The sequence below is a fragment of the Copadichromis virginalis genome, linkage group LG7, assembly GCF_057382275.1.
Source record: "Copadichromis virginalis isolate Kocher_CV1m ecotype Utaka linkage group LG7, C_Virginalis_male_GT1.1, whole genome shotgun sequence".
Taxonomy (NCBI): Eukaryota; Metazoa; Chordata; class Actinopteri; order Cichliformes; family Cichlidae; genus Copadichromis; species Copadichromis virginalis.
In genome coordinates this window covers 18,688,933-18,704,730 of record NC_140624.1, presented here as the reverse complement: position 1 = coordinate 18,704,730, position 15,798 = coordinate 18,688,933, and the positions used below count along the sequence as shown (strand labels likewise).

Here is a 15,798-nt window from a genome sequence, read left to right as displayed (position 1 = left end):
TATAATATAAATAATTTAGGGCCCAGCACAGAGCCCTGAGGAACACCACAAGTTACCTTCAACTGCTTAGATTTTACATTATTGAATTCGACATATTGATATCTTTCATCCAGGTAACTTTTCATCCACTTGTATGCTATCCCTCTTATGCCATATCTCTCTAGTTTATTCATTAATATAGAATGATCAATTGTATCAAACGCCTTTTTTAAGTCTATAAAAACACCAACAGTATATTCCTTATTATCTATAGCATTCGATATCCCTTCAACAAGTTCCATCACTGCCATCGAAGTGGACCTTTTCACTCTAAAGCCATATTGGTTATCACTTAGGAGATTATGCTTCTCAATATATTTATCAAGTCTATTAACAAATAACTTTTCTATAAAATTTTTGAGAACTGTGGGAGTAGTGATATTGGCCTATAATTGGTAAACTGACATCTCTCTCCGTTTTTATGGATTGGAATAACTTTTGCTATTTTCATTTGTGAGGGAAACACACCAGTTTGAAAGGACAGATTACAAATGTATGCGAAAGGTTGCACTATATATTCTATAATACTTTTAACTAATATCATGTCAATACCAAAACAGTCAGTGGACTTTTTATTTTTAAATGTCTTCACAATGTTAATTATTTCTCTATGAGTTATAGCACCAATAAACATGGAGGACACATTCTGAGTAATATGTTTATTCAGGTCGTTATTATTTCTTGACTCTGGAATTTCTTTTGCTAAATTAAAGCCAACATTTACAAAGAAATCATTAAATTCATTTGCAATGTCTTTAGTTTTATCAAGCACAATATCTTTATCTTTTTTAAAATAATCTGGATAATTCTTATTTTTTGAGCCCTTTTTGATTATACTGTTTAATATCCTCCACGTTTCTTGTGTGTTACTTCTACTTTGCTCCAATAATTTGTGGTAATATTCTTTCTTACTTGTTCTTATAATATTTACTAATCTATTTTTATATAACTTGTACTTTATTTCAGCATCTTTTGTCCTCTGTTTTATGAATCCCTTATATAGATTATTTTTCTTTTTACATGCATCTTCTATCCCCTTTGTGATCCATGGCTTATTTGATCTGTGATGCTTTCTAGTGATCTTCATTAAAGGACAATGCTTTTTCATATAGTGAAATTACTGTTGATAAGAGTGCATCATATGCACTATTTGAATCTTCATTTGCAAAAACCTCATTCCAATTGTGTTCCTTTAAGTCCACCTGGAGGGCAGCAATGGCTCTTGTTGTTCTATGTCGTATCATATCAAATATTTGATTCTTTTGTTTCGTTTTAATCCCAAAATAATTTTGAAAAATTGCAAAAACAGGAAGATGATCGCTTATATCAGTTATAAGAAGTCCACCTACTATTTCATGGTCAATTTTATTTGTGAATATATTATCTATCGATGTAGCTGTATCAGTTGTTATTCTACTTGGTTTTATAATGACAGGGAAAAGGGAGTTACTATACATTGTATTGATGAAATCTGTTGTTTTCTGATGTCCATTTGGGTTTAGCAAATCTATATTAAAATCACCACAAATTATTTGCACTTTTTTATCATTTAAGTTGCTAAACATAGCAGCAAGTTTTTCATTGAATATCTCAAGGCATGAACCTGGTGTCCTATAGATGCAACTTATAATTATATTGTTAGCTTTTTCAACATAGATTTCAATAGTGACACATTCCAATACGTTATCTATGGTGCTTGACATACATTCAATCAGACTACATTTCAAAACTTTATCTACATATAAAGCAACACCGCCTCCTTTTTTATTCACCCTGTTCATTGTAAATAATTTGTATCCTTCCAGTCCCATTTCACTAACTTTCTCATTATCGAGCCATGTTTCTGATATTGCAATTATATTAAACTTTTTTAACTTACTTAAACATTCTGTAATTTTAGAACATTTTTTATACAGGCTTCTACTATTGAAATGTATGACCGACAATGCATTTGCCATTTTAATATTCATATTGAATTGGTCATCTGTATAGTACTCACAAGTATTATTGGTGTTATTGTAGAAGTGGGTATCTGGGTCAATGTTACTTTCAGGGTCATGCATGTTGTGCTCTGCATAGTTAAACGTTTTGAAGTTCGTTTTCTCAGTGTGTGTGGCAAAATAACCACCTTGACAGTCCTTCTCATAATCAAATTCCTCCTCTTCAATATCTCTGAATGGAAACCTATAATCTGTGTCCAAACTTGTCATTTATGTGTTTTTGTTGTTGTTGTTTCCATTGTTTTTGAGCCGTAAGGCCAGAAACACTTTCCATACCCATTGTTCATTATCCAATCGTCACTTTTCCAATAGATTCCATAGCAGATTCCTGATTATTTATATTGCTCTAAGTCTTTGAGTTCTCTTATCATCACAACTTCTTCGGGATTGCCATTTAGTCTTATCATTACTTTGCAGTTCCTCGTCCATGTCGCTTGTATCTTATTTTGTTTTCTCAGGCTGCGTGCCTGTCTTGCAATTTCAGCAGTCTTTTTTGTTAAATGTTCATTTAAATACACACCAGTCCCTTTTAGCTTCTTACCCTGTTTCAGTAACTCAATCTTTGTTTTGCGACTCACAAACCGAAGAATGATTGATGGCTTTGTTTTACTGTCTTTTCTGGGGAGCGTGTGGCATGCTGCAATATGATGGCTCTGAATACTTACATTCTTCGTTTGAAGGAATTTTATCACTTGCTGTTCAAGCGTTTGCAGCTCCTCTACCGGGGCATCTTCACCGTCTTTACCTCCACCAGCTGGCGTAGGTTCGGTGTTGCGTCTCCAGTCCACTTATGACTAAATCATCCATTCTTGTGTATTGTTCAAGGTCCTCGATTCGCCGTTCCAAGTCGTCTATTTTCTTGTCCTTGTCCTTTATGAGGTTTTTTAGTTGTTTTATTTCATCCATTAGGTCATGTAGCATACCTTGTTGTTTAGCCACTTTGCTCAGTTCATCAGACATGAAAGTAAGCGATTTCCTAATCTCCTCCAACTCCTCTTCAACTCCTGGGTTTGCTTTTTTAGGCGGCATTTTGAAAATGATGAGATTGGTATTTCCTTGTGATGGCCCGTTGAAGTCACTGTTGATTTACTTGTTGGTGCCTTGCTAGAGGAGCCTGGGCCCAGTGGCTGCTGGAGGATCCTGGGCCTGGTGGAGCAGGAGGATCCTGGGCCTAGTGGCTGCTGGAAGAGCCTGGGCCCGGTGGCTGCTGGAAGAGCCTGGGCCCGGTGGCTGCTGGAAGAGCCTGGGCCTAGTGGCTGCTGGAGGATCCTGGGCCTAGTGGCTGCTGGAGGATCCTGGGCCCAGTGGCTGCTGGAGGATCCTGGGCCTGGTGGAGCAGGAGGGTCCTTCTGGTCACTCTTGGCTCCCAAAAAACCCCCAAAATAGCAGCAGCCAAATGCCAACCTGAGAGATACAAGACACCCAGCAGGATCTTCACAATCATCATGCTGCTCAGTTGTCACACATGGAAATCAAATGTGTGATAAGCTGCAGGATTCAAACACAAGTGTAACTTATAAATACATGTTCATACTTTTATTCCACAATCAGAGAGAAAGAAACAGAGAGAGAGTGCAGGACAGACAGACAGGTGACAGTCTCAGGTGTATACACTGCTACAAAACAGGAGGATTTAGTGTTTGTGTTATTACGAGTGCTAAACAAGAAGAGTTCCCAGATGGTACAGTGGACACATGTGTGACTCCTGTGATTAAAGCATCTTTCTTTCAGCTTAACGAGTGAACCGTCAGCTCGTTCAAACACACGTTAAAGTCCGTTTGGCTCGACACCACCGAACAGAGGCAGCAATATAACATAGCTAACATTAACAGTGCAGTGGATCCTGCTTGTGCCGTGATATTCAGGACTGCAAACCGAGCAGCATCACTGACTTTCAGCTTTTTGTGTTTGTGGATATATGACTGACTTTAATTATCCACAAAATCATTACATTCTCTGTAAGATTAAGGTCGACTATTGTATTATTATATTTTAAAGGCTTTGAAAGCAAGTAAAAGCCGAACGTACAAACATCGCTAATGGCAAATAAGTTTGCCAACATGTGGCCAACAGTAATGTTTTAATGTTCCTCATTATTAAACATTTGCACATAAATAAGTGACATAATATTTAGTACTTACTTTTCACAGTTTACTCTTCGGCCGCTCCGCTTCTGCCATCTGCGGCAAAATTATCCACACCGACTGCCGCGCTATGAATTGTGGGATATGTTGGGCCACGAAGTCTACACTGCCACAGCCTTAAATTCAGGGAAATGAAGGACACATTTGAGGGCCGCATTTCGAGCAGCCTTTGAATTGGGACAGCCTTCGGCGCGCCACTGTGACGTAATCGGCCTTAAAATGCGGCCTTTAAGGCTGTAGACCCTTTTTAATCATTGGCTACAGCGAGACCTGTCATTGAAGGGTAGAGTTCTGCTATCGAAGGCTGAAGGTATCTCCCGTCTAACCTATGCTGCCCAGTCACTACATGTTGATAATACAACCTGTAAGTCAATTAACAAATTATTATACAACTTTTTATGGAAAAATAAAACTCACTACTTACGTAAATCAGTAGCTTTAAATTCATATGATAAAGGAGGCATAAATTTTATTGATTTCGGTGCTCTTAACAACACCTTTAAAATAAACTGGATTAAAAAGTATTTAAGAAATCCCACTTCTATCAATGGTCTCTGTTCCATCAGCCATATTTTATTGGGCCAATTTTGTAACAGATATTGAATGGAAAAAAGTTTGGACTTTACCACAAAGGTTTTTCTTGACAAACAAAATTAAAGAGATTTCTTTTAAGTTGATTCATAAGTTTTACCCTACCAAACAATATTTGTCCAAATGTATGGCTGAAATAAATGTAAATTGTACCTTCTGTCAAGAGCAACCTGAAACAGTTTCTCATCTGTTTTGGTCATGTAAATTTACGTGTAAATTCTGGAAGGATTTCCACAAGTTTATTACTGACTTTGTTCTCCCTAATCTTCAACTGTACTATAAGGATGTTATCTTTGGCTATTATAATTTTAAAGACAAGGACAATGATGCTTTCTTTTTTATAAATTTGGTTTTATTTTTGGCAAAATTTCATATACACAAAAGCAAAGTCCTCGGCAGAAAGCCTGAACTTCTTGTATTAAAAATGGAACTTGCACAATATATAAGGACAATCTCCTCATCAAAAAACACTAAGGCTCTCAAGACTGTTAACATCTATAACCGATTGAAACTGCTAACTTGATTTTGGCTCTTGCAAACTTTTGTTTATTTATGTTCCCCTTGATTTATTTTATTTTTTGTACTCACTTTTGTCTTACTGTCTTTGTCACTCTTTCTGTTCCTCATTGTACTACCACAATGTTATCTTTTATGTGATCCCTGTTTTACTTGACTGTATGTCTATAATGTGATAAATAAAGTTAAAAAAAAAAAAAAAGCGTGCAGACCCGGCAGTCTTTCCTTCTCTTCTCACTCCTCCTATCACCTGCTTACTGTGTACTTTACAGCGCCCCCGTTTGGTTAAATCTACCCTCTCTCTCCTAGCGCCGCCCTTCTTAAAACTAGCCGTGACCGAGCGTCCCTGCGTACCTCCAAAGTGTCACGGATCTTCAGGGTGGAAGAGCCAACAGGTCTCGAATCAGACATTTGAAAATTAGTTTAATGTCACTAACTAATTTATTATTAACATATTCTCACTACCTTTATTTGTTTAATAATGTTTTCAATTATTTTCTATTTGCGGGCTTTTAAAGTGAGGTAGCTTTTAGCTAACTTTTCCTGCGACGTGTGAACTTGTTAACTTTCCTGCCCCAGCTAATTAGCAGACATTGATAACTTATTCAACTTTATGACTTCACTCAGTTGTGTGTTCGATTAATAGTCTGTTAGCGAGTTAAGTGTAACAACGGCAAACGTACAGCCTGCTCTTAGGTGGATTAAGCTGCCACTGGGCGATTAAGAGCAGATCTCCTGTGTTCTGTTTTCTTAGTGCGGGTAGCTAGCTGCGTGAGCTAGCATTTTGCAGATATGCTTACTGCGGTGCGTTGTGTGCTGTCCAAGCTGGTTTCTCCACTGTGGAGGACAGTCGAAGTGGAAGGAGACATTTTCTCCCATGAATCAGGTAAATGCAATATTACTTCAAACCACGTCAAGGTAAAAGTTTGGTCAGCTTAATTGTGTGTATTGCTGATAGCAGAATACTAACACATTAGATTAGTCAAGTTTGGTTTGCATTTTTTTTTCTTGACCAGGTAGGGAAGACATTCGCCACCTGAGGGGCCAGGTGATAACCCAGCTGTGTCTTGACTATGGCATGATCGACGATGCCATCTACTTCACTAGTGGTGAGGTCTTGGGTGGCGTGCCACTGAAAGAAGGAGACCTGGTCAACTGTATAGCAGTAAGAGATGGTTCCGAAGGGGGATGGAAAGCTTTAAGGGTGAGGAGCCTGTGCTTCATGTGATCAACAGCTTAAATTTCTGTTTATTTCGTAGTGTGAAGTTGTTTCTATTGAGAACTTGTTTGTTGTTCCCTCCAATAAGGCATTCACAGTGAGCTTTGTTGAACCATGTCCTTTAGGTGGAGAAGAGTGCAGACGCTTGGGAGGATGGAGGAAAAACCTCCTTAGAAGCTGACATTATGCAGCTGCGGCCTCTTGTTGGCATGGTCACATCATTTGATGGAGATGGTGGCTACATAAATCAAACCACATACTTCCCATGCCACAGTCTTTGGGAAGGTACCTCCCACTTCACGTTACATGCTAAAAGCTTCTTCCACCCGTGATGCTTTGCTACACCCATTCTTGGTCATTCAGCCCCAGCCAGTATTTTGGACTGATTTAACCAAGCATGATCATTAAAGCATGATCTTTAAAGATCATGCTTTCAATCTGCTGAAGGTTTACGTTTCTGTCTTCTCGCAGGTTACGAGCCAATGAAAGGAGACTGGGTCCAAGCAAAATATTTTATCAATCCTAACCAGTGGACTACAAAGGCTCATTCTGTGGTCCCTTTACGCTATTGCCGCCTAGACCAAGTAATCGTATCATTGTTTTTTAAAATGCAATACATGCTTATTTTATTGGAGTCCATTTAGTTGTACTTTACTTTTCTGCTCAATTATTTGCAATGGTAAAACTTTGTAAAAACCCCCCCCATTTGTCATTTTCACCTCCTTTCTGTAGGTGCGTGTGACCAGTATCTATGGTCGTAGTGGAGTGGTGGATGACAGTGTTTTCTTCAGCTTGGACTCTCTCCTGCTCCCTGCCCATTACGAGCCTTTAGTAGGAGATTTGGTTAAGCTGATAATGGTGGAGAGCAGTCAGTCACTCTATAGCTGGAGGGCTCTTTGCATGGCACCCTTCTCTCAGAGGTATCAGCTACAGTTTTTAAGCTTGAAGTGATGACTGTATATTTTGTGGGTTTGCTTTTTACAGTTTCTGCTTGAAAAATAACTTCATTGAGCAATCATCAGCTAGCGATCCGGCGGTGTTATTCCCATTACCCGCCGGGCAGCGTCCGGGAAACCAAAGTCTTTGGGTTCCGGGGGGAGTATGGTTGCAAAGCTGAAACTTAAAGAAATTGACGGAAGGGTACCACCAGGAGTGGCGCCTGCGGCTTAATTTGACTGAACACGGGAAAGCTTGCCCGGAGACGGAAAGGATTGACAGATTGATAGATAGTTAATCATAATGAGTGTATTTTTTATTCTTATTGCAGTGCAAATCTTTCTGCTACACCTCTCAGAGAGGCTGAGCTGAAGAGCATCTTAGAAGATAAAGGAGGGCTGAATGTAACAGACTACGGACAGTTTGGGGAACTGATGACTGGGGAGACGCGAGAGCTGGTGCTCTGGATACAGTAAGTTAATCAGGGAAGAAATAAAATCTTAAGAGCACTCAAAATGAAATCTCTTTAAAATTTATGTACATCTTATTAAAAGCACTGATTTAATTCTGCTTTTGTACCTGTCAAAAGTGAAAGTGCAGCTACTTTGCTCTTTTGTTTGATAAATGTCATTGAGAGTAAAAACATTGTAATACTTTTTCCACGTGTTCATATGAGCATAAATTAAATGAAACTAATTTTCCAGAGGCAACCTAAATGGGAACCACAGCAGAAAGAGCAAGCATGTTGGCACTATTTATAAGGGCACATAACTTGAAAACAAAACAAATGATGTAGTCTCTTGGAGATAGAGGTCAGCATTGATCAGCACAAAATGCTCCCTGTGCACATCCTTTTAGAAGGGGAAATGAGTGCTTAATCACAGCAAATTGTGCTACTGCATCACAAACTTTCAGAGAACTGTGGACTATATATTATTGAGAAAATGCGATTTTAATTAGTATTCAGTAGGATTGCGTTTTAGTGTCTTCATCTTTCTCTTAACAGAAATAAAGGTTCAGAGACCCACAAGTTTACACACTGCGACTTTGCTGGCTGGGACTCAGAAGAACAGTTCACTCTGGTTAGTGTTAAAGGATTGACGTCACTGAGGCAAAAAGGGCAGCAGCTGCAAGAAAACCCTGTCAAGTCTTCAGAAATCCAAGTAAAAGATGGAGACAAAGATAATGGCGATGCGCAGAAGGAGGCGGTCCATTCCCCTGGTCTAAGAAGACAGGAAAGCGAGTTGGATATTTTACCTGGAGAGAGACTGCCAGTTGTTGTAGCCTGCGAGGCAAAGTAAGTTTTGTTTTTATTCCTCATATCAAAACAATGATAAAAATAATACAATCACTAATATGGGTAATGTATGAGAAAGAAGAACTTTGCTTAATCTCACTTTGGATTTACTGGTTAACAATTTATTAGAGTTTCACCGTTGGAGGTGTCGTGTGTCTCTATTGGGCCTTTGTTGTTATGATTTTTATGTACAGTTGAATTTTGTTTGGGAAATTTCTCAAGGAGCCTGGGAACTTGTGCTGAGCTGCTACTGCTGCACTTCTCTTCTTTCACCATCGGGAGGCGCCTGGAGGTCACCGTGCGCAGTGAATGTGAAGATGTGCTTCAGCCCTCTGTGCCCTACGCTCCTACTGATAGTCGCCCAGTGGCAGCGAAATCTTCTCACGTGATCACAGTAGCTGCTCCGAAAATAACACCAAGGTATCGAAAGAGCTGATTCCAATGATTCTGATCATGTGGGGGATTATTGGTGGGCATAATTATTTTTCCCCCCCTAAATTAAGTTTCACAACAAACCCTTGCTACTTGCTGTGTAAGGCTGACTGTCACTCTTCTAGGCTTGCTAATCGACGGTTGCCACAATTTCTACCCAACTACCCTGTGCCTCAAGCTCTAAGAGACTGTGTGGAAGCCCAGAGTGATGTCCTGGTTGTTGAGCCTTGCCTTGGAGAGGTGAGCTTGCCTGTGGTCAAGTTAATCTGGTCCTGAAAAATAATGACAAAAAACATTTGATTTTTACATGATTCCGAGGTGTTGTTTATGGTTGGCTGACAATAATTTCACTTTCTGAATCAGTAAAATAACAAACTGTGGATCTTGAGTAAGGAATTAACTTTTAAGCCTTTCTGTAAGCAATGTGATGTAAAATGTTAGGAACTGCCTCAGGTGGCTGGTGTCTTGTGCCCTATTGAAAATAGAAAATCAGAATTTGCATGAAGTGAAACAGTAAGTTTTTGCATTTTGCTCAGGTGCTGTCCCCGTCAAACATGCAGTCGCGTTTCTCAGTCCTTCTGTGGCTGGAAGAGTTGAATGCAGAAAGGGAACTGAGAGAATTCTCTATCAGCGGAGCGCTTCTCAGGAAAGGGGCTGTCTACCTGCACCTCGAGGTCCCGGGTTTGGCCGAAGGCAGACCTAATCTCTATATAGGTAAGGTGGCCTTAAGCGCCTTTCATCATTATTGTTGCTTTATTGTTACTGTTCAACAAAAGAAGAAGGTTGACAAGCTTCCTTTTCAGGGGACAGAATAATACTAAAGAAGCCACAAAGTGATGGCGTGGTAATGGAGTACATTAGCTACGTCACAGAGGTATGGAGGTATTTCTTATTGTAAAGCATATTTTCAAAAAATACTTAATTTTATGTTAGTCTAATGCTCAGTTGTTACACAGATCAATGATGAGGATGTGAGTTTGCGAGTGAACTCAGACTTTCAGCGCAGCTACCTCGGAGAGCCACTAGATGTTGAGTTCTCTTACAACAGGTGAGAAAATGAGTAGAATCCTAATATCATAATTAATTTATTACTTAACATTTCAAATTTGTCTTTCACCTGAAAACAGTTTCATAGTTGCTGTGCCTCAGGGTTTTTTGTTTACCTTTTAATGTTTTTGATGTTTGTTTATTCAGATTGACGATGAGGCGGTGTCACAGTGCACTTGAACAGACAAAACACTTCGGGGAAAGTAAGTTCAATCTAAATTACTGTGAGTCTACATTCCAGACTCATTTTCTTTTAAATAATTTTATATAAAAATATATTTTGATGTAATGAAATTATATTTTGTGTAATATGTATCGAAAAACAGAAAAAGGCTAAACAGAGGGAAAACAAGAGTAACTGCTTGAAAACTCATCTTTAGTATGACACACATTGTCAGGGCCACAAAAGTGGCACTAGAGGGTGCTGTTTGACTTGTCTTGACACAGGATGTACTGCAGCGACAGCTTGTTCAGATGCCTTCAAACATTTTGTAAAAAGAAACACAAAGCTTGTTTTATTTCTCCATAGCTACATATTGATTACAGAATACCCAAGCATTTATGACTAACTTTAAAAGCAGTTTTTAAAATTGTCGGGCAGTTCTCTTCCCCTCCAGAGTGACACCCCGGACCCCTCGGTGGACTGGAAAATGGATGGATAAACTAGATGACAAAACGGTAGGGCACAATATGGGGGGGTGACAGTAAGACATTACTTGATTAAATTTAAAGCTTTTAATCAAATGTAAATATGTTTTAAAAAAAAAACAAAAAAAAACAGGCACCAGCCACTGAAAATGGAAAAGTGTCAGGCATTACCATTGACATGAAGTCAAAAGGCACACAGACTAAAGGTACAGATATTTTCAGTATCATATTGATTTTGTCTGTGTTTTGACTGATAACGTCACCAGCATCATCATTAACAAATGTGTAATTGTATCTAGATTGTGCACCAACATCTAAACCCATCCCCACCAAAGGGAACTTCTTTAACCCAGACCTGAACCCCCCTCAGAAGGAGGCAGTGAAGAGGATCCTAGCAGGGGAGTGCCGGCCCCTTCCGTATGTGCTCTTTGGACCTCCAGGCACTGGAAAGACGATCACCATTATAGAGGCCATACTCCAGGTGCACATACTCAATGCAATATAGTCACATGAATACATAGAAAAATATAATTTTGTGAGTGCCACTCTTATTCACACTGTGGCTGTACTCATTTTTACGTTTTGTCCATTGGTATTTAGGTTTAAGTCTGGATTGTCAATAGATAGAATTGTTGTTACCCTGCCTGGTGGGTGAGCAGGCAGCGTTGACACCCAAGTTTTTGAGTTCGATAACTCAATAAATTGACATAGCAGTTTCAAATTGATACCATAGGTGTATCTACTAAAAATCTTGATGAATTTGAATGTCAGTGACCATGGCCTCAAGGTTGGAGGTCAGAGGTCACGTTTTCTAAAAAAAATCTTGTGAATGCAGTAACATGTGAGAACAAGGCAACGTAGGTTTTTTTTCTTTTTTTTCTTATTTAAATTTGTACCCTAGGTGCATCTACTAGGAGGCTGAGGGGTACCACTGGCCGCTGCTGCCGCCAGTATTTATTTATTTTTTTTAATTAATTAATTAATTTTTATGACAAAGTGAATAAAAATCCTTAGCACTCAGTCTTTTTTAGACTCTCATTTGCAAATGATGGCTGTTTGATTCCCATTGCTTGTATGAGGTTTAATCTTTTCCACATCCAGGTTTACTACTTTATGCCCAGTAGTCGGGTACTTGTATGTACCCCCTCCAACAGTGCTGCTGACCTCATCTGCATCCGCCTGCATAACAGTGGCTTCCTGCATGCTGCGAGTTTGGCCCGTGTCAATGCGTCCTGTAGACAGAATGAGGTATTTAATATTATTTAATATAGTATTTAGGCTAATGTGTTTGACTATTTCAGATTTAGATTTTTATTTCTTTATTTTTTTTCTCTCCACTCCTCCCCGTAGTCTATCCCAGAAGTGCTGAGAGTGTACTCCAGGGCAGGAGAGGACATTCGTCAAGCTGCTTTCCACAGGATTGTGGTCAGCACCTGCTCCAGTGCTGGCATGTTCCATAATATAGGCCTACCGTAAGACATGGGTTATAGTAGAGAGAAGTTAATCAGTTTTTCTCCCACTTTAGTCCTTGTTTACTAACCCTTTAATAATCTTCAGAGTTGGACACTTTACTCATCTGTTTCTGGATGAAGCCGGTCAAGCCACTGAGCCAGAGTCCCTGATCCCGATGAGCGTTGTGTCAGAGAGAGATGGACAGGTTAGCACAAATACACATGTACTGATTTCATTAAGACCTTAGTGGGTTTTTACATATGAGCTCTGGGAGAATCGGGTTCAGATGTTGTCTGTTTCACATATGTAGCCCCGCGAGCGTCTTCTTACTACTGGAAATACTGTGTGGATTAAACAATGGACCTGCCTGACTTGAGTGTTGTCAGACACTAGAAAATCTCAGGGTTGGGGTGAATTTGATGACTGGTTAAACTAATTTTCCACATATTTTTGTGTACTTACTTTACTTTTTGGCCATGACTGAACTGACCTTTATTAACAATTACTCTTTTTGTTGTTGTTTTTAAAAAAAATACCTTATTTAGATTGTTTTAGCTGGAGACCCCTGTCAGTTGGGTCCGCTTGTGAAGTCTAAGATAGCCAGTGCCTTTGGCTTTGGGGTGTCTTTGTTGGAGAGGCTGATGGCCAACCCTCTGTACTCCAGACAGGACTGGGGCTACAATCCTAAGCTGGTTAGTGTTCTACATAAAGGTGTTTATGCTGTTGAGCATTTTTAAGTTGTTTTTTTTTTTTTTTTTTGCAGAAATGCATCATATTACAATGTGTAAAGATAAAAGTTTTAAGATACAGTGCAGATCTAATGATAAATGAACTTGACTGGAATCTGTCAGTATATTTTCAGTCTACATGATAATCACAGGAGTGCTGTTTCATTACAACAACAGGTAACTAAGCTGGTCTACAACTATCGTTCTCATGAGGCCTTGCTCACACTGCCTTCAAAGCTCTTCTATCAGGGAGAACTGTGCTGTAAAGGACCCAGGCCTATTGTGGACTCCCTGTGCCAGTGGAAAAATCTGCCCAAAAAAAGCTTCCCACTTCTTTTTCATGGAGTCAGGGTAATGAAAGTGATAGGTTCCTTTACTGAGGAACGTTATATGACACTTTGTTGGGATTGCTAGCTTGCATTTTTATTTTGTTGCATGTTCTCTCCCCCCCTCCCCCTTTCTTTCTCTAGGGCACAGAAATGAGAGAAGGTAACAACCCATCATGGTTTAACCCAGTAGAAGCTGTACAGGTCATGCTATACTGCTGTCAACTGGCAAAGAAGCTCTACAATCCTGTCCATGCCTCTGACATTGGCGTTATTGCCCCCTACAAAAAACAAGTATGAGTTTACGATTCATCACTGTAATGTTTTTTTTCTTTTACTATTTTATTAGACAGAAAAAAAACCAACAATTTGCACAATTCAAACTGTTAGTCCTAATGGCTTTTCAACTTAAAACTGGCCAACTGCACTCCTGTAGACCCTAAACTCTTCTGGCTTTCCTCACCAGTGTGAGAAGATTCGTGTCCTGCTGGGGAAGGTGGGCCTGTCGGACATCAAAGTGGGCTCTGTGGAGGAGTTCCAAGGACAAGAGTTTCTGGTCATCATTTTGTCTACGGTAGGCAAAAACATGCTTTTAATTACAGGTAGAAATATTGGACTGTATTTTCCTCTAAGTAAAAGGCTAGCTGTTTGATTTTTATTTTATTTTTTAACATGCATCTGTGTTATCAAATATCAAAATATGTGCAGTATTTTGATATTAATTTTGCTATCATTTTATATAAATGATAGCAAAATTATATAAACTTTGATATAATTATATATCAAATTATATCAAAGTTGAGTTTGACTTTGATATAATTATTATTATTATTATTATTATTATTATTATTATTATTTCTTCTTTGGGTTAATCCAAGTGGCAGACATGGGTGGGGGTTTTTGTTTTTTTTAATTGTCATTTGGATGGTTGGGTTTAGATTTTGGTGTAAACAACAAAAGCATAGATCATCCTACCTTGTATTAATTGTTCAGACTGGTGGTGATGCAACAGGTTACTAGCAAGGTGCAACTAATGAAGTGGCCACTGAATGTGTATATCCTTTAACCTCAAATTACACAGGATTTAAATAGTGAATACACAAATTAAACCTGTACCATGTAAAATTTCCACTATACTGAAGCCCCTGTTTATTTATTGAGTTTTTTAAATTTATTTTTTAATGAATAAGCAGACATGCTGATTTACCATACCATACCACCTTTATTTATAAAGCACTTTAACATAAAACCAGAGTTCACGAAGTGCTGTACATGCTAAAAGCATAAGTAAAGAAAATTAAAATGAGATAAGATAAAATAAATAACTAAAAAAAAAACTAAAATAAATTGAAACATGTTAAAACAAATTGAGTCAACCCCTCTAATCAATGCCAAAGGCTTCAGCGAATAAATATGTTTTAAGAAGACTTTTAAATTCAGAGAGAGAAGAGGCCTGCCTAACATGCAAGGGTAGATCATTCCACAACTTTGGAGCAACTACAGCAAAAGCACGATCACCTTTAGATTTATACTTAGTTTTCGGTACCTTAAGGAGCTGCTGATTGGCGGACCTAAGGGATTGGGCAGGTGTATATGGTTGTAGATTTAGTTCAACCTTGTGCCCAAACGTAAACCCGTAACATTTACATATTTTATGTTCACTGTCATGGCATTTAATCCATATAATTCTTCTATAATATAGGTGCGCTCTAGTGAGTCACTACAGAGTGATGATCTAAAGAGTACGCTTGGCTTCCTGGCCAACCCAAAACGCTTCAATGTGGCCATCACTCGACCCAAAGCTCTGCTTTTAATTGTTGGAAACCCCCACATTCTCATTAGGGTGAGTGACCTCTTAACTTTTTTTTTTCTCTCTCTCTCTCTCATCAGACTGGTTGTAATAAAATGCATTCACCCTATATGTTCTAAAATCATAATTCCTTTCCAGGACCTATGCTTCAGGGCTCTGCTTGAGTACTGCTTTATTAATGAGGCTTATCTGGGCTGCGATCCTCCTTCCTCTCTTCAAGATGTTCACACGTAAGTAAACAGGTTCATAATGGATATTCTGGACTATTGCAAGGCTACTAATCAAATATTATTTATTGTTAGTGCAGATGGTATTCTGATTTTTTTTATTATTATTATTATTATTATTGTGCAAAAATGTGAACCCCATCTCATTTTCCCACAGTGTTGCAGAGGAGCAAAGGAGCACATAAAAGGGACAAAAACAGGGGGTGTACTGCAGCACAGTCAACCTGGCAATCAAATTGTGTTTATATTTGTTTTTCCTCCTTCACGTTTTCTCGGCTTGTCTCTGTGTACCTCTTAACGTAATTGCTTTAAAAAGAAAAATATCTTGTTTGCCTAAGAGCCAAATGCAGTCCCACTGAGATGAGAAATAAAGGTGATACTCATGA

The 15,798-nt window shown here is 38.8% G+C and overlaps 1 protein-coding gene across 2 annotated transcripts in view; it reads left to right on the top strand.

Annotated features, from left to right (window-relative positions):
- Positions 1-15,798, top strand: part of mov10l1 (Mov10 like RNA helicase 1) — a 23,845-nt gene extending 8,047 nt beyond the window's left edge. Inside the window, exons 1-27 of one of the 2 annotated variants that reach the window (XM_085462336.1) lie at positions 5,601-5,685; positions 6,045-6,176; positions 6,307-6,494; positions 6,635-6,794; positions 6,981-7,093; positions 7,242-7,429; positions 7,777-7,917; positions 8,452-8,742; positions 8,965-9,162; positions 9,300-9,414; positions 9,711-9,888; positions 9,978-10,048; positions 10,131-10,222; positions 10,369-10,424; positions 10,823-10,899; positions 11,003-11,075; positions 11,169-11,350; positions 11,971-12,117; positions 12,220-12,341; positions 12,427-12,526; positions 12,867-13,013; positions 13,227-13,400; positions 13,520-13,669; positions 13,842-13,949; positions 15,078-15,218; positions 15,324-15,415; positions 15,570-15,798. In XM_085462336.1, coding sequence (XP_085318462.1) covers positions 6,083-6,176; positions 6,307-6,494; positions 6,635-6,794; positions 6,981-7,093; positions 7,242-7,429; positions 7,777-7,917; positions 8,452-8,742; positions 8,965-9,162; positions 9,300-9,414; positions 9,711-9,888; positions 9,978-10,048; positions 10,131-10,222; positions 10,369-10,424; positions 10,823-10,899; positions 11,003-11,075; positions 11,169-11,350; positions 11,971-12,117; positions 12,220-12,341; positions 12,427-12,526; positions 12,867-13,013; positions 13,227-13,400; positions 13,520-13,669; positions 13,842-13,949; positions 15,078-15,218; positions 15,324-15,415; positions 15,570-15,597 — 3,426 coding nt within the window. In that variant the 5' untranslated portion in view covers positions 5,601-5,685; positions 6,045-6,082 and the 3' untranslated portion in view covers positions 15,598-15,798. Of the gene's footprint in view, positions 1-5,600; positions 5,686-6,044; positions 6,177-6,306; positions 6,495-6,634; positions 6,795-6,980; positions 7,094-7,241; positions 7,430-7,776; positions 7,918-8,451; positions 8,743-8,964; positions 9,163-9,299; positions 9,415-9,710; positions 9,889-9,977; positions 10,049-10,130; positions 10,223-10,368; positions 10,425-10,822; positions 10,900-11,002; positions 11,076-11,168; positions 11,351-11,970; positions 12,118-12,219; positions 12,342-12,426; positions 12,527-12,866; positions 13,014-13,226; positions 13,401-13,519; positions 13,670-13,841; positions 13,950-15,077; positions 15,219-15,323; positions 15,416-15,569 lie in introns of those variants that run through there. The other variant, XM_085462337.1, reaches the window with a different exon arrangement.